Source organism: Ostrea edulis, chromosome 6, assembly GCF_947568905.1.
Source record: "Ostrea edulis chromosome 6, xbOstEdul1.1, whole genome shotgun sequence".
NCBI classification, from domain to species: Eukaryota; Metazoa; Mollusca; class Bivalvia; order Ostreida; family Ostreidae; genus Ostrea; species Ostrea edulis.
Genome location: NC_079169.1, coordinates 66133070 through 66160817, shown reverse-complemented (window position 1 = coordinate 66160817; position 27748 = coordinate 66133070). Strand labels below are relative to the sequence as shown.

At 35.1% G+C, this 27748-nt stretch overlaps 1 protein-coding gene and 1 long non-coding RNA gene across 3 annotated transcripts; one reads left to right on the top strand and one right to left on the bottom strand.

The window, feature by feature from the left end:
* Positions 1-152: 152 nt before the first annotated feature.
* LOC125646593 (transcription elongation factor SPT5-like) lies at positions 153-25049 on the bottom strand. 2 transcript variants are annotated; one of them, XM_056140455.1, is made up of 26 exons: positions 24773-25049; positions 22278-22354; positions 20887-21027; positions 18613-18703; positions 18398-18533; positions 17595-17726; positions 16260-16359; positions 15810-15944; positions 15360-15476; positions 15038-15136; positions 14038-14102; positions 13776-13881; positions 13502-13577; positions 11792-12102; positions 6783-6880; positions 6142-6211; positions 5891-6016; positions 5521-5646; positions 4971-5187; positions 4604-4709; positions 3411-3638; positions 3032-3254; positions 2930-2999; positions 1868-2112; positions 879-974; positions 153-686 (listed from the first exon to the last, which is right to left on the bottom strand). In XM_056140455.1, the coding sequence occupies exons 2-26, from the start codon at positions 22347-22349 to the stop codon at positions 549-551; spliced, it is 3324 nt and encodes a 1107-aa protein (XP_055996430.1). In that variant the 5' UTR covers positions 22350-22354; positions 24773-25049; the 3' UTR covers positions 153-548. The 2 variants fall into 2 exon arrangements, with proteins under 2 accessions (XP_055996430.1, XP_048728936.2); XM_048872979.2 differs by lacking the exon at positions 2930-2999 and having other exon boundaries at positions 3067-3254; positions 24773-24904.
* Positions 6970-10632, top strand: LOC125654895 (uncharacterized). The gene is made up of 2 exons (XR_008795966.1): positions 6970-7412; positions 9067-10632. It is a non-coding gene; the product is annotated as an uncharacterized LOC125654895 (long non-coding RNA).
* Positions 25050-27748: the final 2699 nt, after the last annotated feature.

The window sequence follows — 27748 nt, the reverse complement described above, 5'->3', positions numbered from 1 at the left end:
TATTTCTTATATAGTGTACATGGTATAGAACACGTTACCTAATTTAAAATCCCTTAAAGGAAGAGTGAAAATAAGGTCTCTTGATAAAGAAGTGGTTTATAGTATGTGTACTGGCCATTTGTTATGGTGAAATATTTGAAAGAAATGTGAACAAATGTCTCGAGCTTTATTATCAGTTTCCAAAATTTGACAAAATGGTGAAAATCTGGAATTAACATACATGTAAAATCAGTATCTACTGATATGAATTGCAAATATGGCATCTTTAACAGCTATCATGATTCATTTATGATACAAAGCATATACACTTATGAAATTATGATCTACAAATACCATGCAATTATTGTCAACTCCAAATAACAATTGTTGGACATGTAGAATTAAAAAAAAAAACAAAAACAAAAAACCCTTCCTCTTTAATACTTGTAGCATTATTGCCAACATCACATTCATCAAGTAAAAATTCTGCGAGTCTCCTTAATGTCCGAGCCTCCCTTTCTGTTTGCTGTGAAGCTATACACAAATGACGTACGACAGACTCTCCATCATCAGTTCCCAGCCTTACACAGGTAGTTGATGGGTAACATTCTAATGACTCCTGTGTCCGTTTTAATCACGCCCTCGGTTCCATCAATACTAAGTAGTGTTCCCATCAATTCCCTCTCTTCTCCCAAAATCACCTTGGCCTACAAAATGCAAAATAAAACTTTACAAATCCTGAGGTTATTCAAGTATAATACATAGACAATTCATATTGATTGATATTGGTCATCAAAAATTTTTCTACATTTGTTAACTGGACAGTATATGAATTAGTTCTGCATTAGTAATGGTGGCAGTACTAGAGTACCTCCTTGCATTAGTACGCGAGTACTTACTCTGTCTCCTTTCTCTGGTGGAACCGGTTCCAAGTGTTCACAAGCAATGTTTACAACCTTGTCCTCTTCTGGTATAAATAATGAACACATTCCACCCTACAAGAGATTAATTATCAAGTTACTGACCACATAAATGTCTATTATGATACTTATTCTTGGTTTAAGAGTATGGTCATGCCATACTTTTATTTGGAGTGGGTGTAAAATTTGAAAAAAGAGATATCTCTTATGAAAGGGCTAAAAGGTGATAATTATTTTAGTGATTTGAAATTTTTTTTACATCCGCCATAAAAAAACCCAACCATATCATGAATTATCATCATCTATTTTGAGTCAATTTTTAAAGGGGCATGGACACCATTTGAACTGAAAATTTTCAAATATAATCTTTCCATTTTAAGGTTTAGAATTTTTAATTAAGATATTTCTAATAGACAAACAAAATCTGAATATCATTTATGAGTTACATTTGAGATACAGCACTCACAATTCTTTGTTATGTAAACAAGGCTTGTCCCATGTTTTTGTTTACACTTAATAGAAAATAGCGTGTTTAAAACAAAATGAGATGTGCCAAACACTATAAAAATTTATTTAATTGTGTTAAGAATTAACTTGTACATTGAAAAAAATCTGCTTTAAATGAAACTTTTACAAGTATATTTAGCCTATGTAAACAAAAACATGGCACGAGCCTTGTTTACATAACAAAGAATTGTGAGCTCTGTATCTCCCAAGTACTTCAACAACTGCCATTCAAATTTTTGCTGACCATTAGAAACACCATAGTTAAGCATTCCAAATATTGAAAATCGAAAAATAAAATTTGAAAATGTTCAGATCAAATCGCGTCCATGCTCCTTTAAACGTAATGATCAGAACCACAATTTCAAGAATTTATGTTCTAGTTTGGGGTGCAATGATTTCCCCCTTAGGCCTGCAATTCATTGCCCAATGATAGCCATCCTGACTATGGGGGTATTACTTACTGTCACACTGCGAATTATGCCTGTCTGGTGAATCAACTTGTGGTCATCATGTGTTTCTTTGATCTTGACCTCTATTTCTGTGGTGTGCCAGTCGGCCATACTTTGGTCCATTCCTGTTCCCGGAGTGAATGGAGCTCCACCAGGGGTCATTGGACTGTAACCCAGAGGTGAAGGGGTGGTGTTTGAGGGGGAGGGCTGATATCCCAAAGGACTAGGTGAAGCACCCCCAAAGCCTGGACTGGGAGCTGCAAACATTAAAAGTCAAATGAAACGTAATTCAATCAGCGTTTAGAATTTAATCTATCATGGGTTACATACAGTTAAACTTTGATATCTCGAACATCGATATCTCGAATACCATGGATATGTTGAAGTGAGTTGGAAGTCCCAACTACACTGTATATTGTCTTCATGCATTTCATCCCCTCTGATATCTCAATTTTTTCTCTCAGTCCCATCAAGTTCGAGATAACAATAATTAACTGTAATTCCCAAAGATTTTACTATGAAGTTTCCCAATAGTTATTTCCCTTAGTAGAACTCATTCATACAGTATGACACAAGTGATGGGAACATGTTTATCATGATATGCATAAAGAGGATCATACTTTGATATGTAACCACCTGAAATATATGGAAATTATCAATTAAATTTATGAATACTTGGAATAAAATATCTCAGAACTTTATTAACTTCATTATTATAATTGAAAAATAATATTTTCTTCTTGTTTAACCATCACTTAAGTGTTTAATGTTGGCGGATGTAAACACAGAACACTTCTTCAAAAACTTTTGTTTTCTATTTTTACCAGTCCATATCCACCAGTTCACAAGCATTTTGCTATTTTCGTTCATACGTAAATATGGCCTGGAAATCTTTTAACATACATATCAACTGCTTTACCGTGAAAAAGTAATTATGTCATTAATCAGTACAATTCTTGAGCGTACCCGAGTACCTTCCTGGTGAAGGAGAAGGCTGTATGTACCCAAGTAACTTCCTGGTGAAGGAGAAAGCTGTGCTTACCTGACTAACTTCCTGGTGAAGGCTGTACGTACCTGAGTAACTTCCTGGTGAAGGAGAAGGCTGTACGTACCCAAGTAACTTCCTGGTGAAGGCTGTGCTTACCTGACTAACTTCCTGGTGAAGGCTGTGCTTACCTGAGTAACTTCCTGGTGAAGAAGGCTGTACATACCTGAGTAACTTCCTGGTGAAGGAGAAGGCTGTGCGTATGGTGAGTAACTGGTTCCTGGGGTTTGTGGTGTGAACGGTCCCCTGGGACTTGGAGTGTCTTGGTAACCAGGTGTGCCTGGGTTGGGAGTGGCTCCCCCATAATCCCCTGGGGAGGGGGTATCATCAAAGTGGTAGTCAAAGTCACTGTTCCTGTACAGAAATTTAAAACTTTCACTTAAACTTCCTAAAACTGTGGACACGCAGTTACATATGTAAGCTGCATGTCCAAGATCTATCCCTTCATCCAATCATTTCACATTCTAAATAAGACTCAGATGACTGTTTTTGAGTTTTGAATCCCCCTACCTGGTAGGTGTGTTGGGGTTGGTAGGATCCCAGGCACTTTGTCCAGGGGTTCTGCTTCCCGGTTCATGTAGCGGGGTCATACTGCCATAGTTTGGAGTTCGGCTCCCGTCGTGTAGAGGAGTTTGTGAGCCATACATAGGCGTTCGCGATCCATACATTGGCGTCTGTGAACCGTGCATTGGAGTGCGACCACCAGGTGTGGTAGCTGAACCCACTGTCCGTCCACCACTGAAATCCAACAAAAAATTCATCTCTGTTTTAACATCACATGCCATCATACATTTGTATGTGCAAAGTTTTCTAAATATTGCTGCATGCTAAACATCACAATTGTTTTTGTTGATTTGACTATAAGATAGCTGTATACATACACGAGGTGACTGTCAATATGATAGTTGTATACATACATGAGGTGACTGTCTATAAGATAGTTGTATACATACACGAGGTGAGTGTCTATAAGATATCTGTATACATACACGATGTCACTGTCTATAAGATACTCGATACATACACGAGGTGACTGTCTATAAGATAGTTGTATACATACACGAGGTGACTGTCTATACATACATGAGGTGACTGTCTATAAGATAGTTGTATACATACACGAGGTGAGTGTCTATAAGATATCTGTATACATACACGATGTCACTGTCTATAAGATACTCGATACATACACGGGGTCACTGTCTATAAGATTGCTGTATACATACACGAGGTGACTGTCTATAAGATATCTGTACACATACAAGAGGTGACTGTCTATAAGATATCTGTATACATACATGAGGTGACTGCCTATAAGATAGCTGTATACATAACATGGGGTGACTGCCTATAAGATAGCTGTATACATACACGAGGTGACTGCCTATAAGATAGCTGTATACATAACATGGGGTGACTGCCTATAAGATAGCTGTATACATAACACGGGGTGACTGCCTGTAAGATAGCTGTATACATAACACGGGGTGACTGCCTATAAGATAGCTGTATACATAACATGGGGTGACTGCCTATAAGATAGCTGTATACATAACACGGGGTGACTGCCTATAAGATAGCTGTATACATAACATGGGGTGACTGTCTATAAGATAGCTGTATACATAACATGGGGTGACTGCCTATAAGATAGCTGTATACATAACACGGGGTGACTGTCTATAAGATAGCTGTATACATACACGAGGTGACTGAGACGACTCCTATCCACTGAGATAGTCTTACAGCTGGAGTGAAGTTCCACACGAGCTGTAGAGTCAGTTGCATCTTTGACAATTCCAATGTAACCTTATAGTCAGAAAAAGAAACTGTCACAATTAAAATGTAACCTTATACTGTAGTAAGAAAAACAACTTCACTGTGATGTAGAAAGATATCTAAAATTGCTGCACTAGACTCTCAGACAGGTACATGTACATTTGAGAAAGAGACTAATAACCATAATGTTTATTTTAAATTGGTTTTATCATTTTACAAATTATATACATTGTATATGCATTTTTATTGCTGATGATCATTTAAAAAAGAGAACAATTCATCAACTCCTACCTTTGAAGGGCCCTTGGATGATCCTGACTGTGGTTCCAATAAGATCTCTGTCTCTCTTGCTAAGTCCCCCTCCCCCTCCCCCTCTTCCCCTCCCTGGTGTTGCACCCCCTCCTCCAGGAGCACCACCAACACCCCCTCCTCCAGGATGAGCTGGGCTTGATAAACGGGGAGACATTGGAGCAAATCCCGTCACTCCAAGTTGGGCTCTGTTCCCACCCTGAAAAATGAAAGTTTGGAATACACCCACAAGTTCAGTTCACTCTTTAAAGGGTACTGGAGAACATACGACCTAACCTATATAAAGGAGGACCTCTGACCATTGAACATTAAATTTGATATGCTTCTTTTATGATTGTCTCTCATCTCTGTTGTGAGTATGGGACTAAAACTTCTAATGTTTTCAGTAAAATTGTAAAATCCATTACTGACTTTGAACTTAAAACCCCTGAAAAATATCACAAATTCCAATGAACTTCTACTATTACTGTTATATTCAATCTCTCAGCTAATACTACATGTTTTCACACATACTAAATCACCGTCCTCTTACCTTTGATCCTCCAGCCAACACCACATGCCTAGTCCTACACACAAAGTAACCACCATTCTCTGTCATCGTCCTAGACATCAGGAAACAGTAACTTCTGTACAAGTGTTTGATCTCTCCTTGACGACCCTTTAATATTGTATAATGTAAAATCACTTTTTATATGGGGTAAGATTTTTGAGGTGCATGAAAAATTCTGCTTTATAGAGGTGAAATATTCATTTCACTGTCACACGAGTCGAAGGATATAAATTTGTAAGCATGTTTATACCACGAAGATTACAAAAATTATACTCACACACAAATATTATACTCACACACACACACACACAAAAAGAAAGAAAGATTTTTACAGTTTGTAAAAAGGATTTACCGAATGAGGCCCATCTATGACCTTAATAATGTCCTTGACCTGAATGCTGTTGTTTTCTGAATCTAAAGCTACAGCGTATTTAGTGTCTCTCTTTCTGGTAACTGCTGCTGGTTTTAAGTTGAGAATCTTCAAAATGAAAGTAGAAAAAAATATAACACATCCACTGTAATGTTTTTAGGTATGAAGTATCTATGATACAGGATGTAATGGCAAATATGACTCAACAATCTTTAGTGACAGCTATCAGTTACCTTGTTGTGCATGGACAGAACCTGGAAATTTTCCTTCTCTAGTCTGACAATAACACCCACTGTTTGTGGACTGAAAATTTCATTTTAAAAAATTAAGGTTTTTTTTTAAATTGAAAAATAATTCCAAGATGTTTTTGATAAACAGAAATGCCCCACGAGAGTGACCATTTGTAATGATAAACAGTTTAGTAGACAAATGTAAGTAACTTTAATTTTCTTCTTTACAAAAATGGTTGAGAATGAAGAGTTTGATGAAAGACAATTTTAAAGCTCTCATATATTTCTATCATTTTGTTAAATATCAATTCTCTAACTTCTTCAGTTCAAAAGTTAGGAAGGTTAAAGATTTGGAGAGAATGACAGACAGGACAAAAACAATATGCCCCCAAATCTTTTATCTCTGGAGCATAAAAATAAAACACCGGCAAATTCTAACTACTATCAACAACTGTTAAACTAAAAACCCATCTGGATCCAGCTGCACAATAGTTTGCTCTTTTTAACAGTGAACTTGTCATAAAGCATTAACTAAAAAAAGACAATCATCAGCTAAATTTAACAAGTTTTCACAAAACTGGGACCAGATCACCAAACATGGTTCATGTGCATACAATAAGTTTAAACATGAGGGCAGAACTCACTCAATCTGGACAAGGTCTCCAAACTGATACTGTCCAAGAGAGTCCACTCCTGTCGCCATGTCTGTACATAACTGCAGATCTTTTGGTAAAACTTTCATCTGAAGTGAAAATATTTCAAATGAAACTATTAAAACATATTTTACTTTAAAATAAAAACGAACACATCTGTGTATAAAGGTATAAAGGACTAAGACCATGTTTATCAAAATTCGGCCTAACGTCCAAAGTGAATAATTTTTTGTTAGAAATATTCTCTAACATGTTCTTTTCCTATAATGTACTGGTTTTTATATGTAGAGTTGGTGAAAGAACACTATTTTTAGGTTTACATTACTAGTATAAATCCTATAATTTGCTCTACTTTTTAAGATTGCGTCATACAACGTCGCTATATATTATTAGAAGTGGTAACGTATTGTAAAACATAATTATGCAATGAGTGGTTTAATATATAATAAGATCTTGAAAAAGAAATTTTCTTTCCCAATACGCAATAAGGTTATTTTACTTATAGCCCGAATGGCACACCATATTTTTCAATCCTTCATTCGGCCATTTTCACACGCTGCGCCGTTAGCCTGTTTGCGCTGTTCGTGGAAGTTGCAGAGGATGTACTCATCGCATTTCAACGTAAGTTTTAGAAATATGAATATACTTCACCTCTACTCGTTAAACTGTATAACCAAATAGGTGTACCAATTGCTCTTAAAAATAATAAACAAGTCGCATGGAACGAATAGTATGGTGCGCCTGTGGTGTGTTGACATAAACTCATAATATTCACGCATTGGGCTGTTGGAAATCCCACAACAAATCTGTTAACTGTTGTCAACATAGAATAATTGTTTATCTATTATAATTATATATTGTTAAGATTTAAAATTGTATGTATATCAGCTGATCAGAAAAATCAGCTGTTTCACGATCATGCCATTTTCAATTCCGAGTGCATGACCTTCTCGGGTCTATCTGAATTTTCTTACATGATGTTTGACTCACTTTACACTTTGAACTTTCCATGTATCATTGTATGGTCTAAAAAGTATTTGTATAGGTTAAAGAGACATATAATTGTATATAGATGTATATTTCCATAATGGTATAGGTCACTGGGGTTACATGTAGGCCTGTGGGGGGTTATAGGTTCAATAATTTTCGAATGATTTGGTATTCTAGTATTCTACTATGTTTAAACTTAACTTAGTGATTATTTAGTAATCAAATAAAAGTTATATGATGAATCGATACATTTCTTCAATTTACTGTAAACAAAAACTGTTTCTGTGTTTTGGAATCTGTCTGGTATTAGTGCATAATAAATAACTTCATAAGTCAATAAATATATTCTTGTTGTAGTGATGACATTTGCAAAATCTGTGAGAATATAGAAAAAATGTGTTAGGGTCAACAGAAATGTTTAATTAGGGTAGGTCGGGAAAGTGGAAACCAATTAACATATATATATATATATATATATATATATATATATATATATATATATATTTTTATTTTTTTTTGGCCTTACGCGGAAACATGGATTAGAAAAGTCAAAATGATTTTTACATTCAATAATTTTTTAATACTAATTAAAAGCACCATTAAGGCAGGAAAATCATAAGAACAGTTTGGTTTTCTAACTTAAATATGCCTTATTTCAAGATAAATTGTAAACATGTCAAACTTAATTTCAACAATTACACTTACAACTTACATGCCTGCATTGGGATTAGATATAGAATCACTCAGAGAATGTTGAATTTCATGGGTACTACCATGATTTAAGCATATAATTTTTTGTTAGCTTATCTCCTTTATATTATTGAATATTAAATTTTTCCATACATCTACCACAAGAAAGAGTATGAAAGATAAAAATATTTTGTGAATTTGCTGATAATTGTGAAGTAAGATAATATATCAACATTAGCTACAACAAAAATTATTAGATGGGGAATCAAATTCAAATGAAATGTTTGTGTATATAATTATTTATGCAGAAATGTACATGTAGCTAAACTGTCCTCTATTGTTTAGTTGGAGACATGTCAATCTCCCACCGAATACATAAATGTAATTTTTCTGAATTCTATATCAATGAAAATACATGAGGGCATGAAAGTACAACTTTTATATGAATATTATAATACAGGTGTCCGTGTTTGCCCAACTCTCCATTTTGTATTGCTTGTAGGAGTTATGAGATTGATCACTGTTTGTTATCTTCACCTTTCATTTATGATATAGTTTTGATAATGATATAATACTGGAGTAATTTGAATTTCAGGATGATATAATATGTCCAGCAAAAATTGATGGCAAGGGTGACATGAATCAGATTGACAAGAATCCATATTCCTACTCCTCAATAATGCTATCATCACTGCCATCAGATTCATCAATGATAGTGGCATCAGTGACACATGCATATAAGTGTTGGACATCACTGCAGGAATAGCTTCCTTGTTGTGCCTGCTAATAGCAAGGTACCAGATTATACAGCAGTTATGTGGAAACAGATTCCCACAATAGGGGGACCAGATTGACACCTACATTGTACAGTATCAGGCAGTTATATCAAAACTGGAAAAACTGGATCCAAACAAGACTATATTTCTTGGAAGAAACATGTCGACTCTGAAGTTTAAACCTTATTAACCCATGGCACTTCCAGAGACATCCTGATACCATGGTTCTATGTCATTTGAAATATACCTGTGGAGGTTTTTAAAGTGTTGTTTTTTTTTTTGGGGGGGGGGGGAGTTTATTAATTGGAAGAATTCATATTTGATGATTCAAATGAAAATCTGTATGTTGAATTATGAATGTCATAATGTACTTTTTGAATGAGTTCAAGAATGGTTGTCCTGATGAAAAGTGCAGAGTCAAAAGTTAACAAATTGTCAAAAACACTGGTCAGGTCTGAATTCATCATCTTGGACACCTTGCAGTTGGAATTATGATCTCTATGAAGAAATGCTGAAAATCTTGCAAAAGAGGAAATGACAAGTTGGGGTCCAAGGCACTTGCACATATGCATGAGAAGGTGTTTGAGAAGGTGTTCTATCTAGGCTTGAGGTCAATTACATAGCAATGTAACACCTTACATTACCTAGAAAATTTCACATTACCATTACTCCTATTTTGAAATATAATGTATTACATTACTTGAGAGTGAATTTACATTACACATTTACATAACATACTGTCAGATATTAAAGAAATGGCAGAAAAATTATTTCTGTATTATGATTTTTAATTATACATTAACATAAGTACACAAAATATTCAGCAATGTTAGGAAACATATCTATTAAGTTATTCATTGCATTTGATTGTCATCAATGTTTCAAATGCTTCAGTCAATCACTAATATAATGAATTATTCTAAATCTTCAAAATATCATCAAATATTTGAAGTAGTGTAAATGTAATGGAAAATAATGTGCAGTACAATATGCATTACATTACCATTACTTGTAATGCAAAAATGGTCCATTACACCCCCATTACATTGAAACTGGCTGCCATTTAATTACCATTACCCCAGGCCTGGTTCTGTCGAGAGGTATTGAAATTGTCTGTAGAGACTTTGTCTCAGGAAGTGGCCGAGATTGATTGTGACAATTTTGTTGGATGTGAATTTACTGACACACATGTCTACACTTGCTACACAATATATCATGTGGTGGTTTCAACAAGAAAGTTCTTACTCTGCAGGAAATGACGAATAGCTAATGGATTCACATTTTTTCTGACTTTTCTTCTGTACATTAGATGCATTAGAAAAACTTTCCTTTCCATTATCTTTTGCTGGTTCATACTTTGAAATAAAATCAAGTCCGAAAATAAAGTATTTTGGTTTTTTTTTTCCAATGAATTTTAAAAAATGTAATCTGTAATCCTTGCATATTTTCTTGGTGTTCTGTGATTGCATAGGCCTATTGATTTTTATTTGTATTCAGGTATAATTTCATCTTCAGTGTCTTGAAAGAAAGAAATTTTTCAATAACGCCAAGAAAAATGTAGGTAACATTATGATTTAAAAAAAAAAAAAATAGTGACACGGGTAGGAATTGAACCCGGATCTCCCGATTGAAGGACGGGCTCTCTACCACTAAGCCACGAAGTCTATGACGTCACACGTTCAAAAATCCTTCATACATTTACTTGCCCTAGTTAACGTTATACTTTCGATATGTCGGCAATAGTTTTAGTTATATCAATGCATGTTTTATAAATTCTTTTCATTTTGATCTTAGTAATTCTGTTGGTGTCGTCTAAATAAAAACTTTCTATAGCATTGAAGGTCCGATTTCTCGGACAGCAGATTCGTTTGTTTACGCATTAAAATTCTATAGCTTTTAGAATGTGATAAAAACACCACATAGCTTAGGGGTGTATTCTGCATGGAAATGATGTATACTCCACATAAGTATATTGTTTTAATTTTTCAAAGCAACATAATTAATAAAATACCCACAACTCTCACAAAAATAAATAATTCCGGATTGCTCTCGATTTAATTCAAAGTTGATATTCATCAACAGCACACCTTTCGATCCAAAAAATCGTTCGTGCAAAATTTATTTGTATTGATAGATTTTGATAGACTACAGTCAGTTTCTGGATCGAAGGTCGTGTTTTATATGAATTATATAACTAAATTTGAAAAAAGTGGAGATTTCTGCAGAAAACCAGACCGATACCGGTTTTGTCTTGTATAGAATTCCACAAGCTGACGTTTTGGCGGGGAAATCTTGGCACGTCGCGATGGTATAAAGATTATATTATCAAATGATAACAATTTTATTTCAATTCATTCTGCTTTATTTTTTAACACACCACAGGGCCGATATAGCTAAACATGGTCTTAGTCCTTTTGGATCTTTTCTTACACAGGTACTATGCTTTGTCCTTACATATCGATAAACAATAAAGATATACAAGATTACCTTCATCGTGTACACTTATACTAATGCAAGAAATCAATATATTAAGACTTCGTATACCTCGTGCATCGTGAGATCCGAGAATAAAACGACAAGGTTATCCTCCACACGAACAATCAGCCCCGTGTCTCCTTCATATCTGCCAGCAATAACCTTTACGTGGTCTCCCATCTTGAAGTGTTTCTTCAACTCATGGGACATAAACTCCAGAGGATCCCGAAGGTCCTCATGTTTTGGCAGCATGGTGATTTTGTTGCCATCCACACTGATGACCTTACCCTGGAGGTGAACCAATTCACCCTCCGCTACCTCTACCACATCACCAGGAATCAGGCTGTGGTTGACCTCCCCTTGCTGCTTCTCTGGTACCACTAGAGGGAGATAAAGAGCCTTTACATTACTGCTACAAGAATAATGTTTACTCAATTTATATGCTGTGTAAGGAATGAAAAACAATAAATCATTGTTAAATACTATAGATTCTTTAATTATTAACTAATATTTAAGTTATTATGAAAATCTTAAATTACATATCATTAAGCTATAAGAAACTATTGTCCTAAGAGGATTAATACCCTTGCATGACATACCCAAAATTGAGTATAATTGAAAAACACTATCTTTCTAAATACATCTATATACCCTTTGATCCAGGTTTGTAAATCCATATAAAATACAAGGTAAAGTTATTCCTTATGTTAAATGTTTATAATCCTAATCAAAGTACTTTAAAGTACTGAACAACACAGCACACTTTTGTGTTCATCTTGTGATGACAGACCTATATGCATTAAATAGATCATATGTGACCATGAGAAAGTTTTCTTGATACATTACTTAGTCTAGTTAAAAGCTGGGAAAAGACCTAGTAAATGTTACCATTAACCAGTCACTGAAAAACAAAACACAGGTCAGATTAAGTATCCCAACCAGGAGATGAAAAAGAATCCTAAGATACATCATAGGAGTAAATTTAAGTTTATATTCCTGTGTCATAAGTGAAATTAAAGCTGTCCTTAACCGGAGTCAATGGAGCACAAAAATGTAGGTCAGATGCAGTCACAAATTGAAAGAAACATCACCAGATGTGTCATATGAGCAAGTTTGAATTCTGGTTGTGTTACGGTAGGAAGATATTTTTACATTGTTCTTAACTTTGAGTCTACAGACGGAGAGACAGGTGAGTCGAGTATATCCTCTTCAGAGACAATAGATTTAAAATGTAAAGAGGTGAGTATATCCTCTTCAGAGACAATAGATTTAAAATGTAAACAGGTGAGTATATCCTCTACAGAGACAATAGATTTAAAATGTAAACAGGTGAGTATATCCTCAACAGAAACAATAGATTTAAAATGTAAACAGGTGAGTATATCCTCTACAGAGACAATAGATTTAAAATGTAAACAGGTGAGTATATCCTCTACAGAGACAATAGATTTAAAATGTAAACAGGTGAGTATATCCTCAACAGAAACAATAGATTTAAAATGTTAACAGGTGAGTATATCCTCTACAGAGACAATAGATTTAAAATGTAAACAGGTGAGTATATCCTCAACAGAAACAATAGATTTAAAATGTAAACAGGTGAGTATATCCTCTACAGAGACAATAGATTTAAAATGTAAACAGGTGAGTATATCCTCTTCAGAGACAATAGATTTAAAATGTAAACAGGTGAGTATATCCTCTACAGAGACAATAGATTTAAAATGTAAACAGGTGAGTATATCCTCAACAGAGACAATAGATTTAAAACATAGATACATTCAACTTCTGCTCCTTCTGGAGAATCTTCAAATTTCTCTAGTTCTGCCAAAGTCGGTTTCACTCCTTCTGCAATCTGTCACAATCAAAGTGTATACTTCATTACCCACATTTCTACTGAGGATCATTTTTTTTCTGTCCAATGATTGCCAAAGTGATAATCTTAACAAATCAAATAATTACAAATCAAATAATTGATTCAAGGATATATCTTAGAGAAATGATGCTAAATTTTGAGATCAACTGGTACATCATCTGTTTTTGCAGTACTTACAATGGCTGACATAACAAAACTCTTGAAAAGAAATCCCTTTCTAGTGTAGCGGTTGTTTTCAAAGAGTAAGAAATCTCCATCGCTGGTCACTTCTCCACCAATGGCTCTAAAAGTGCAAGCAATACTTCTCATTCCTAAACTCCATACAAGACCTAAACACCATGCAAGTTCATGTGTACACTAATGAATACACTTTAAATGGAGGAACAAATGTCTGAGTTTAACAGAACTTTAAGAACCTCTGAGGTGGTTTTAATTTTACCGTATGGCGTCCACATCGAAGAGTTTCTGGGGAGGTCTCCTTTTCTTTTTCCTCTTTTCTGCTTCCTGTGAGAAAAATACAAATTTGTATTATATAAATCCTGCCTTCTACTGCTACGAATTCAGCTTCCGCGTATATTACTGTTGTTTCATTCAGCTTCCGCATACAGTACATTACTGACGTTTCATTCAGCTTCCGCGTACATTACTGACATTTCATTCAGCTTCCGTGTACATTACTGACATTTCATTCAGCTTCCGTGTACATTACTGACGTTTCCTTCAGCTTCCGCATACATTACTGACGTTTCATTCAGCTTCCGCATACATTACTGACAATTCATTCAGCTTCCGCGTACATTACTGTTGTTTCATTCAGCTTCCGCGTACATTACTGACGATTCATTCAGCTTCCGCGTACATTACTGACGTTTTATTCAGCTTCTGCGTACATTACTGACGTTTCATTAAGCTTTCGCGTACATTACTGACGTTTCATTCAGCTTCCGCGTACATACTGACGATTCATTCAGCTTCCACGTACATTACTGACGTTTCATTCAGCTTCCGCATACATTACTGACGTTTCATTCAGCTTCCGCGTACATTACTGACGTTTCCTTCAGCTTCCGCTTACATTACTGACGTTTCATTCAGCTTCCGCGTACATTACTGACGTTTCCTTCAGCTTCCGCGTACATTACTGACGTTTCATTCAGCTTCCGCGTACATTACTGACGTTTCCTTCAGCTTCCGTGTACATTACTGACGTTTCATTCAGTTTCCGCGTACATTACTGACGTTTCATTCAGCTTCCGCGTACATTACTGACGTTTCATTCAGCTTCCGCGTACATTACTGACGTTTCCTTCAGCTTCCGCTTACATTACTGACGTTTCATTCAGCTTCCGCGTACATTACTGACGTTTCATTCAGCTTCTGCGTACATTACTGACATTTCATTCAGCTTCCGTGTACATTACTTAAGTTTTAACACTTACATCAGCCTGGACTCTCAGAATACCCCGCTTCTTCGAGTAGTCAATACGAGGAATCATCTTTAAATGAACTATGTTTTGTGCTGGCTCAAAGTAGTCAACCTGTATAAATACACGCATATTGATAAAAAGCAGTAGAAATGATTCGCCATGGAACAACAATAGAAAATTTCAAAGCATCATTTCAGAAATTATAACTGAAGATGAAAATAGATAAACAATTTTGTGTATTTATCTGTAGTTCTGTCTAGCTTTTATATATATATATATATACATGTAGCAAATTCAACATAACAGATCTCTATAAATTTTTAGTTTAAAGTACCTGTGCCAGATCATCTTTGAAGATGCCTCTCTTCAATCGAACCCACTGCCTGGGCTTCAACTGTGCAGTTTCCTTCACAACTTTCAAAACATCTGTCATTTCTTTGATAGGCACCATCTTCACAATAAAAGTATATATTTACATTTCCAATGCTTTTGCCTTTGATATCTTTACAAATTGAATGCATTGCAGTTGTAAAAGATGCACATATGAATACAGACAAATATAGAACGTCTATCTTAATGGCTGGGAATTCCAACAGATATGAAAGTAGAATGTAAATATTGCAAATCAATTTCATTTTTTGGAATACAGGAGCGCATGAACTGCAATGCTTCACGCCACCATGCTTTTCATGAAAAACTTAGGCTGATTTTGATGCAAAAACTTATTTCATCTACCATATTTCTATTGATCACAGATTTTTTTTTTTCAAGAAATAACACACACCTGCTGTGCCCACTGTCCCATTCGGAGATTACCTATGCCCTCGATGGCCTGTTTAACATGGGTCTGTTTGTAAGCCTCCACATATATGTAGCCCTTCAAGCTCTCCTTAGATATCACCGATTTAATTTGAAGTGGCTACAAGAAATAAAACACATGAATTCAGAATGGTATGCATGTTTTACTTTCGAATGATGACAAATTGAAAGCGTACTATGAAATGTCATACATGTAGGTTTTATATTTTCAACAATTGTGAATGCTTAATTTCAGCACTTTCCATCCAAGTCTTGACCCTTAAATTTGTGCACCCCATCAATTTAAGATTATTAACTAAAATCTGCAGGATATAACCCGTTCCCTTCCTTTTGACTTACATCATCCGTTATAACCCGTTCCGTTCCCTTTGACTTACATCATCCGTTATAACCCGTTCTGTTCCCTCTGGCTTACCTCATCCGTAAACTGGTAAGCAATAAACTTCCTCATCAGCTGTAGAGCTGTGGCTCTCTCCTCCCCAATTCTACACTTCACCAGCCACAAGTTTGGATCCCTATTTTAATCAAAGAGAAAAGGTTTACATATTTGTTATAGGACATGCTGTTTCCAGAGTGTCAAGCCAGTTTTGGTCTAAAAAATATAGTATTATAGGAATTTTTTTTTGCAGTTTATAGGGCAAATATAGGGATTTTTACAGCAGATTTATAGGAATAAATCGGGTTTTGATCAAAGAATTTGTATAAAAGTTCATTGTTTCTGCATAAAATTCTAGCAAGCAAAGTATCTTACTGGAGAAGAAATAATATTCAACATAAACAAAGACAAAATCCTTTCAGATGTGGACAGTTTTCCATTCAATAGACAGTTCTTATACAATCATCATAGTTATTCTCTTCATAACAATCTAATCAAATATCAATCTAGCATCAGCTCCTGAATTTTGGTTTTTTTCTTCTTTTTTTTTTTTTTTTTTTTTTTTATCATTTTTGAAAATAGGACTGTGACTTTTTTGGATATATAGGGCTTTATAGGGATTTTAATGACTTATAGGGAAAATATAGGAACCTTCAAATTTATAGGAATAAATAGGGACTTAACACCCTGTGTTTCTTTATTCTTTGTCAAATACTGTTGAATCAATTTTCATAACAGATCAGCATTTACTGTATAACTAAAACCACCATTTACTTGATGCCCGGCAGAAGTCCTTGCTGTGTAATTTAACACTTACTTGACGCACGGTAGAAGTCCTTGTTATGTAATTTCTTGACTTATTTGATGCCCGGTAGAAGTCCGTGTTGTGTAATTTACCACTTACTTGACGCCCGGTAGAAGACCGTGTTGTGTAATTTAACACTTACTTGACACACGGTAGAAGTCCTTGTTATGTAATTTCTTGACTTACTTGACGCCCAGTAGAAGTCTGTGTTGTGTAATTTACCACTTACTTGACGCCCGGTAGAAGTCCTTGTTCTGTAATTCCTCGACTTACTTGACGCCCAGTAGAAGTCCTTGTGTAATTCCTTGACTTACTTGACGCCCCGTAGAAGTCCTTGCTGTGTAATTTCTTGACTTACTTGACGCCCGGTAGAAGTCCGTGTTCTGTAATTCCTTGACTTACTTGATGTCAGGTAGAAGTCCGTGTTCTGTAATTCCTTGACTTACTTGATGTCAGGTAGAAGTCCGTGTTCTGTAATTCCTTGACGCCCAGTAGAAGTCCTTGGTGTGTAATTTCTTGACTCACTTGACGCCCAGTAGAAGTCCTTGGTGTGTAATTTCTTGACTTACTTGACGCCTGGCAGAAGCCCCTGCTGTGTAATTTCGTCTGACATTTCCTCTCCCTCACCGAATCGGGCAGCTACTGACGTCTGTCCATATTTGTTTCTGTAGTATTCCTCCAATTCATCTTCTCTCTGAGAACTGGGAGAAATGAAAGAAATATTTTTGAATTAGTTACCAATTAATGTTCTTGTAAGGTAAGATTTTTGTGGTTTGAGGACACAGAAGCATGTTTGGGGGGGTGGAGGGGTTGATTTCACGGCTGAAGAGAATTCAAATTCTTGGGTATGTTCATATCATATCATGAAAGCAATAAAAATTAAACTTAAACAAAAAGAAATGATTTTTAAGTACTTATAACAAATTAGACCCATATCTCAAATCCAAGTTTTTTCATACCATTTTGAAACAAGGAGTCAAAACGAAGTGGAAATGTTCCTTAACCGTGACTAAATCTTTTCTTTGAAGGTACGTACTGTATATACTAATGATTAAAGATTTTATTAATTCCAAATTAACACGGTTTAATAATGTATCTGTGATAGTGAACAATGTTACACGTATATAATAACCTATGTAATGTATTGATTTCATCCCAAAATGAAAGGAATATGTTGAAATTTAAGTTCCTTTTTGACTAATTTAAGTCCCCGACATCTTTAATCATCCTTATTTGTATATTATGATGTATACATTATGTGCTCCTTCTTCACACATGGTCAGAAAGAAAACAATGGCGACAGTAAGTTTGATATCCGGTTTATTTTTCATACGATATAGGAACAAGGAGCTATCAGACTTATTTATTATACCTAAACAGATGTCCCAGTCTTCTGTTACTTTCAATTTCCTTGGCTGTGGGGCCTTCATAGGATGAGACTTTGTCTATCAAGTCTTCTGCTCCTTCCTCCCATTCATCTTCATCTTCATCTCCCTCCTCATCAACATCTGGAATCATCATCATCATCATCAATAAGAATGCCTTATAATTTAAATCAATAGATGGAATGGATAATAGAAAACATACCAGCTTCATCTAGAATATATCCAGCATGTCTAGGCTTCTTCTTCTTCCTTCCAGTTTCTTCAAAGTCCTCAAACTCTTCATCATCATAATCCTAAACACGAAATAACAAAATTTGAATTGAAAAAAGAAGAAGATAAAACAAACAAGACTCAACGAGTCACTCAAACAGGGATAAAGTTTAGAAAACTGCAAGTGTAAATTTTTAAACCTGTATTGCGGACTTGTGCTTGCTTCAAATTCATGGAATTGTTCTTTTAAATTGAATCTACACTTACTTTTAATGAAGTAATCTGTATTGTTATTTTTCTTGAAAGGATGATTTTAAACTTAAGAAATCCGAAGTATTATGTAGAACATTCAGTCCCTATCGTGGCCCTGTACCAAGCAATGGGGACAACTTGAATGAATCTACACTGTACAAAGAATGATTACATATTAGATACCTCAGTGACTGTTTCAAAAAATTTGTCAGTTGTGATCTCTCACATAGCTGATCATATAAGTAGCATATAACATGTCGGGTAGCACCAATTTCTTTTTGTTTTTGCTGTTCTAGAGGTCTGCTTGATTACCATGTATCTTAGCAACAGTAACGATTTTCCTTGTCACAAATGTATTGGTTGTAAAGTTCCAATACAGTGACAGAGGAATCTGCCCATACAATGGGTTAGAGTGACAAGAGTTATGTGCTCTTCATAATGGTTTATAGTGACAAGAGTTATGTGCTCTTCATAATGGTTTATAGTGACAAGAGTTATGTGCTCTTCATAATGGTTTATAGTGACAAGAGTTATGTGCTCTTCATAATGGTTTATACCATCGGATCACGCGCTCATCTTTTTCTGTAACCGGTAAGAAGACTCGGACGTGGATCGGCGCAAGAATTGCATCAAATCGATGCATTTCTTCGCTGGAAGCGCATCTGCGGATGAAGTTAAAAGGCCAGAACCAAATCCCTGTATAATGTATTATTTACATTTTCACCAGAGATTCAGTTTTGGTATCATTAACATCTTATTCATTCTAATACATAAATATAAAAGTAAAAAATAATAGTGGTAGAATACCTTAGACATGTATGATATCTTAGATGCATTTGAATGCTCGCGTTTCATATTGTAACGTACACCTGTGACGTCATAGTTGCATTAGTGTACACATGGCAACAGACTCTGATGGCGTCGTCAATCCACATACGAGGTTCATTTGCGGTTACGGAAATAGCCGAGTAGTTACAATTGTGGTTTATAGTGACAAGAGTTATGTGTTCTTTATAATGGTTTATATAATCTGGATTATTCTGATATTTGTGTAACTTCCCCTGTCACTTTTGTACTAGGAAGAATCCAAAAGCATCTTTTCCACAGAAGAAATGTTCTAAACATTTAATAAAAATAAAAAATTCAGTGGAAAATATAAGCTTAGACTTTCTAATCAATCAGCAATTTTTTAAGAATTCCGTACTGATATACCAGCAAAATGCCTGATTTTTCGAAGGACAACCTCTTATGAACTGTTCATAAATCTCATTTACAAATTAATGCATTATTTAATTTAAGATCCTTATGAAATATATTCAAAGAGCTTATATCTAATTTTTGTCAAAGAGCGAAGTGAAACTTTCTCTGAACACAACAACTTTGTCCTCCTTCAATAAATATCATAACCTCGTATCACAGTGCCTTAACACTTAATTAGTGTAGAGTCAAGTGATTCTTGAGATACGTGGCTGATGGGGGCCATATATTTTCTTACTAGATAAGAAATGATCAGTTGCCAATATTGCATTATTATACAAATATTTATTGTGACATAATTTCACTAGAAACTGTCTTATGATTTCAAAATTCAAGACAAGTTGTGATGACAAGAGAAGCAAAAAACTAATTTCATGAAGCTATAACTTGGTGAAATTTGGTTAGATAAAAGTTTCCTTCCAACTATGATTTAATGGGATCTATGTGTGACAAAGTGTTTTCCAACATACATCTAGACACCACAAATTAATATTCCCTAAGTAATGCATTGCAGTGGGCATGAAGAAAACCTGCAATATTTTCATTAACACAGCAATAAGAAACACGGAATTAATTCTCTCCTCAAAATTTCACTAATCAGCTTTACTTGACAGATAAAGGCTGATAATATGAACCACTTTATCCTCAATTTCTATATTGTGCCTCTGCACATGAAATCATTCCATTAGCAGTTATTCTGCTCTATCTATGGTCAGCTCATCTTCTCTCCCTTTCTCTCTCTCTGTTTGATAATTACATCTTCCTCTTCATCGTCTATGATGTCATCCACACTGCGTCCCCGCTCCCTTTGTCTGACGGGAGATCCCTCCTCACTGCCTTGTTCACTGCCTACATCGCTACCAACATCACTGCCTGCATTACTTTTGCCATCTTCATTCTGCAATGCACACCACAAAAAGTTTACAAGGTAGAAATGTTTTGTCTTTGTGTAGTTTCGAAATCAAAACTTTACAATTGTAAGTTTGATATTTGACCAATTGTTAAATTTATCAAACATTATATGTTATCTTGTTATTTAGGCATAAGCCAATATGTCTATAGCATTGTAGGGGCAAATTGAAGTACCAATAAATTTTTAAAAATCAAGTCAAATACATGTATCATGATTTAAAAATGCTTTAATGACTACCAACCTCAACATTAGAATTTTTCAATTTTCCTTCCCAATTCCCAAACTTTTATCTATTAAAGGAACATCACACATCTGCTAAGAGATGTTTAGTGCTTATCAATTGAAAAAAAGTCAATAATTGTTTTGTTATACGATTGAATTATTCAAAACATCATGATGCCTAGCTGGCTATATTTGTTTACGGCTAGACTACAAAACCTAGTTGAAAGTGATTAGAGACGCAAGTTTTCATTGGATGACTAAAAAGTAAAAACCAATCGTATAAAATTTGGAACTCCAAAGTCATTTTTGGTCTGATACTGGTAAAATCGAGTTATGGATAATATACAATTATGGACTGTTTAGCAGGGAGACGTCACAAATTATCAGGTCTGAGCAGGGTTATCACCTGAGGGTGCCTATGCGCCCGAGGGTGATAACCCTAACCCTACTGAGACCTGATAATTTGTGATGTCTCCCTGCTAAACAGTCCATAATAGTTTTATTATCCTGAAGAATCTGAATGTTAAAAAAGATATCAAACAGTTGTTTAATTTAAAACATCAACAAATTTGAAGCAACTTTTTCTGCAGAAAATTTTAATAAATTTTCAATGGCTGGTTCAATGTTACCCTCAACTACATGCAGTTTGTTTTACACTCAATGCTATACATTTATAAGATATATAGGTTAATGAAAGCAAAACACTGAGGTTGAAGAAAGTTAAAGGAGCGAAAGCTTGAAATTGATTGTGACATCACAGTAAAACAATGCAAAAACATGACATCAAGTGTAAACATTTCGTAACATATTTCAAAACAAGAACGTAAACAGATTTTTCCTCTCATTTGTTCTTTTGACCGTTAATGTTGACACTGAAGCCACAATTAAAATTTATTGACTAATGATCCAGCACATTTTTAATTAATTATTAATAGAGTTATCTCGTTTGTGCCATTAAAATATATCTTCTGAAGGAAGACAACAGACTTTGGTTCATGTCCATATATACATACATCACTTCCTCCTTCATTTTGTCCACTTCCTGCATCTGAGTAAACACTCCCTTCATCCTCGCTGTCCGACATTCTGTCTATTAATAGAAAAAATATTACAGTATAGTCATCTCCACTCAGAAATATCTAAAAAGTGCACAGTGCATGAGGGTCCGTGGGCAACAAAAGCATATAGTATTTTGTCACACAGCACCAAGTAGATGATTTTACTAGATAATATTCAAGAGCTGTCAGAAGACAACATAGCTCGCTAGAAAGTGTGACTCTCCTTACCCTCAGTAACCTCCATTTTATAAGATATAACTAAGGTTAAAGTTACTGAAAAGTAGGTCTAGTCCTAGGTCACTAGGTAAAAATAGGGCACCGCTAAACCGGTACATGATACACTTGCACATATTGTTGATCCAGGAATTTGAGCAAGTAAGAAAAGATTATCCACAAAAGGATTTCATTGGAGTTGCAATAACAATGTATTTTGCATTAAACAAATCTAAGTCAAAGAGCTGTAACTCCATCAAAAATAGTGGGACAGCATTACCCTTGTAATATGCACATTTACACATTGTGATCTAACTTCCTTTATACTAAGTTTCATTGAAATCCCCAAAAGGGTTTAAGAGGAGTTGCGAAGACAAGGTACATGAAAAAAATATATCCAAGTCAAAGGGCTCTAACTCCTTCAAAAATAGTGGTGCAGCAATCCCCTTGTAATATGCACATCTCCACATTGTGATCTTTCTTTGTACCAAGTTTCATCAAAATCCCCCAAAGGGTTTAAGAGGAGTTGTGAAGACAATGTATTTTGAATAGAAAAAATTAAGTCCAAGGGATTACAACTCCTTTAAAAAACATTGGACAGCATTCCCCTTGCAATATGCACAGCTCCACATTGTGATTTTTCTTTGAACCAAGTTTCATCAAAATCCCCCAAAGTGTTTAGGAGTTGCAAAGACAAAAGTTATAGGGACAGACAGATGGATGACAGCGGTATAGCATAATACGCCTGCATTTTAATGTAGGCATATAAAAATTGTAATTTTTTTAATTGATTCCTTATAGTTGTAAAGACACCATAAATTGAGGATCACAACAAGTTGTGTGCCCCCTGTATTCAGGGGGTCAGGGAGATAACTGCATTGTGAGAAATGTATTCCATTGCTGAAGTCAACAGACATATCAAGATAAACAAATAAGGTACTCATTGAACAGTTCTATGGCAATAAATTGATCCACTGAACAATGTACCGAACATATATATAGATTTACTGTTATATTGATTGAATTCACATTTAGTATAAAATTCTAAATAAAAGGAAGTTATTTTACCTATTTCAAACATTTTTATAAATGGCATTCACTGTATATGACTTTTAACAAATTTCAGTGGATAATTTATGGGAAAATCTTACTCAAAATGTTCTCTGGCGCTCATATAAAGCACAGTCCATCATCTTTTTAAAATCACATCTTGCACTTTGTTTTAGTGATTTTCATGCATAACACCAGCATTTTATGAAGATTTGTGAATGACATATGGAAAAAAATAATACATTTTGTCCACAAATGAATGTTTTATGTGCAACAGGTTTATGGCTGGACTAAGATTCAAACCTGGGACCCCTGCATTACTAGTCAGGTGCTCTACTAACCACTGAGTTATCCAGGCTGACATTCACAATCCAAAACCACTACATTCCTCCCTCCTTAAATTATCTTTGGCATTATTTGCCCTCGAAGAAACACAACCATGAATCTATTAAACCTGGCAGAACTTTCACCTGCAAGCCCAAGGGTGGTCAATGACACCAAATGTAACAGGGAGAAAATTTATGACTGGACCAGGAATTGAACACAGGACCCCTGCATTACTTGCCAAGTGATTTAACCACTGAGCTATCCTGGCTGATATCCATAGCCCATTAAGTCCAAAACATTACACATGAAAGTTATATTGTCATATCTAAAATAAAATTGACAAGGGGGCATCTAAACCTCGTCTCAAGGTGTAACATCTTTTGGATGAAATGTCCTATGGCTGTAAAAGAGGGTACTAAACACCATATCATAAATAGACATTAGCTACAGCTCACCTAATCCGAGATTCCTCCGACTCTTACCCCCGCTTTTATATTGTGACATGTGTAAATACATATCACAATATAAAAGCAGTGGCAAGAGTCAGAGGAATTTCGGGATAGCAGCTCACCGAGCTCAGGATCAACTCAGTTGACAACTTCTTTGATGTAACGTTACACACACACACAGAACGGTTTCTTAAAAGTTTAAGTATATTGTACTTTATTGGATGGCGAAATCTGAAATCTATAAAATTACACAAACTGACAATGCAAAGTTGCCACTGAAGTAATTTTAGGAAACAGCCTTTTTAATTTTCGTCGGAAAGGGGCTACCAGATATTGACAAATTCTTGCAGGTATCATCCCTTAATGGGGGTGTAAAAAACCAATATATTATACAAAATTATCATAAATTACCTGTTGAATTATATTATTATTTTTGTACTCAACAGTCAGCTACATGGATGGTGAATACACAGGTTCCCAGGTTCGACCAAACTTCCGCCAGAGGTCGTTTTATACGGTAACGGGTGGTTTCGTCCCGATTACTTATTCGCACCTAGTGGATACGCACCAAGTGGTTTCGTCCCCATTTCAATGCAGGTAACACATGTAGAAGATTGGCTTACAATCGAGTGGTTTCGCCCCAATGTACTAATCGAGTGGTTTCGCCCCTCTTTTACCTGCGTAGAATCTAGTTATATGTACATTTCAAAATTAAGGATTATCTCCCTCATGCATAGCTCTTATCCTTGGACGAATTTGGCTCCACTTGTTTGGCACGCTGTTTTTGGCTATATTTAGATCTAAAACTTCATAGTTATTTCGGATTTCAAACATTTCGGTTGAGCATCACTGAAGAGACATTATTTGTCGAAATGCGCATCTGGTGCATCAAAATTGGTACCGTATAAGTTTTACATGTACAACATCGTGTAGGTGCGTATGGCACACCAAATTCACAAAAATGAGCTAAACATAGTTTCACAGTTGATAAACTAGGTTTATCGACTGTAAACTATAGTTTACGGACCGTAAACTATAGTTAACGACGTTAATCTATATTTCACATCTGTAAACAATAGTTAACAGATAATCTATGTTTCACAAGCGTAAACTATAATTAACAATGAAAACAATCATTAGCGATTGCAAAACATATTTTATCTGATAAATACGGTTTCACAATTGTTAACTACGGTTTACAAGTCTGATAAATATAGTATCACAATTTGTGAAACTAGGATTAACAATTGGGAACTATAGTTAACGAATGTAAATTATAGTTTACAAATGTGAATCTGTATTTATCAGCAAAATCTATTGTTAACGTTTATTTAAAGACAGATAAACATGGATTAGCATTTGTAAACTATAGTTTACAACCGTTAAATATAGTTTTACGGATGAAAACTATAGTTAACGAATCGTTAACTATAGTTTACAGTTCGTAAACTATAGTTTACAGTCGATAAACCTAGTTTATCAAATGTGAAACTATGTTTAGCTCAGTCGATAAACCTAGTTTATCAAATGTGAAACTATGTTTAGCTCATTTTTGTGAATTTGGCGTGCCATGGGTGCGCGTTAGAATTGGTGTAGTTTCCGATGTCTGACATCTGTGAAGCGTAAAAAATATTCCTGTTTACTTTATCTTTTGCAAAAAATCTAAACTGTGGCCTGTAATTTCATTCAATTTTACCGGCAGTAAATGCCTCTTGAAAGTCTGTTTGTTATATTAAATGTATATCAGTGATATTTTTTTATGATTGCTAATTTTTCAAAAAATTATTCAATTCTTAACTTTGTGATTTATATAAATATATCTAAGATTAATAAAATCATATAATTGACACACTAATTTATCTACATATAATGCTAATTCTGTTTCATATGATAATTTTACTTACTGGTTTTCCACAATGAATGCAACTTGCCATGGCAAAAATTCTTGGTATAATGATAAAAATGGACATAGTTTGGACGTCGGTAAAGTAATATACTGTATAGTATTCATTAATTTCAATTAAATTGCTCATCGTTAAAAGAAAGTATGCTCTGATCAATCGTCCCAACCACTGTTGCCGCATATAAACATCCAAAAATTGTTGGTATAATAATAAAAATGAACATAACTTGGGCGTCGGTAAATTAATATATAGCATTCATTAATTTCAATTCAATTGCTCATCGTTAAAGGAGAGTATGCACTGATCAATCGTTCCGACCCCTGTTGCTACATACTCAATGGGGGCGAAACCACTCAGGACGAATCCACTTGGGGCGTACAGGTAAAAGTGCGAATCCACTAGGTGGGAATAGGTAATTGGGACGAAACCATCAGCATTCTTTTTATACACAAACTAACTATTCATAGCTGACGTAATGAGGCCTCGAACCTCAAAGGTTCGACCATTGTGCACACACAGGTCACGTGCTACCCACATCTACATTAGCAATCTCTACCCAGAGTTATCGTTCCCGCTACGCTCCACTAATACCTCTGTCAACGTCTAAAAAGCATATCAAAATGTACTAAAACTTAGCATATCAAACTGTAATGATAATATCTAAGCAAATCAAACACTTGTCTGATTTTTTTAAAAGCAGTAGATGGTAAATATGAGACACCTAAGCGAATTAAAAGGTTTATATAAATATTCATTATTCAATAATACTAGAATAATCATGGAATTTGTTGTTTTTGTGAACCTACTTTAAGATTTAAAGCTTAAAACTTAAACTTGTAAAATTATTATTTATATGATGCAATAGGTAAAAAGTAAGTTTTGCCAAGAATCTTGACATTCAGACGTTGACAGAAGTTGTAGCGTAGCGTAATACGCCCTCTGGTGAGAGATTGCTACATTAGTGTTAGCTTGATGACGCGACCTCTAATTATAGAATGGGTTAGTGTTAGCTTGATGACGCGACCTCTAATTATAGAATGAGGTTCGACAACTAGCAAAAGCGCAGATAGCGCTATTTTGGCGCGTTCAGTATTAAACAACTTGTACCATGAATATTTCCTCTTCAGCTACCTTCACAAATGTAGGTTTTATCGTACATCTTTATCTAGCGCTTCACATCTTAAGATTCCACTCCGTAGATTTAATACTGTAATTCTATCATGTGTAACATTTTATGATTATGATTTATATTTAAGGTATTTAATGTATAACGATCATATTTCATATCTAGTAAAAGGATGGTGACGTCTTCATTTGAGTGTGTAGTAGGTGCAATGGAGAAAATGCAACGGACCATCTGACCGAGACTCGAACCCGCGGGCTCCCTGAATCTAGATAGTCAGGTGCTCGATACCAACTGAGCTATCTGGCCACCGGTGATCGAGCCCGACTGGCCGCTACGTACGTTCCTCCCTCCTTAAAT

Coding starts and splice junctions, on each gene's coding strand:
- LOC125646593 (XM_056140455.1), bottom strand. CDS start 22,349: ATGTCGGACAGCGAGGATGAAGGGAGTGTTTACTCAGATGCAGGAAGT. Junction 6,881..11,791: donor CGGATCTCACGATGCACGAG/GTATACGAAGTC, acceptor TTTTCACTTCAG/ATGAAAGTTTTACCAAAAGA. Junction 6,017..6,141: donor TTCTGTCCATGCACAACAAG/GTAACTGATAGC, acceptor TTCATTTTGAAG/ATTCTCAACTTAAAACCAGC.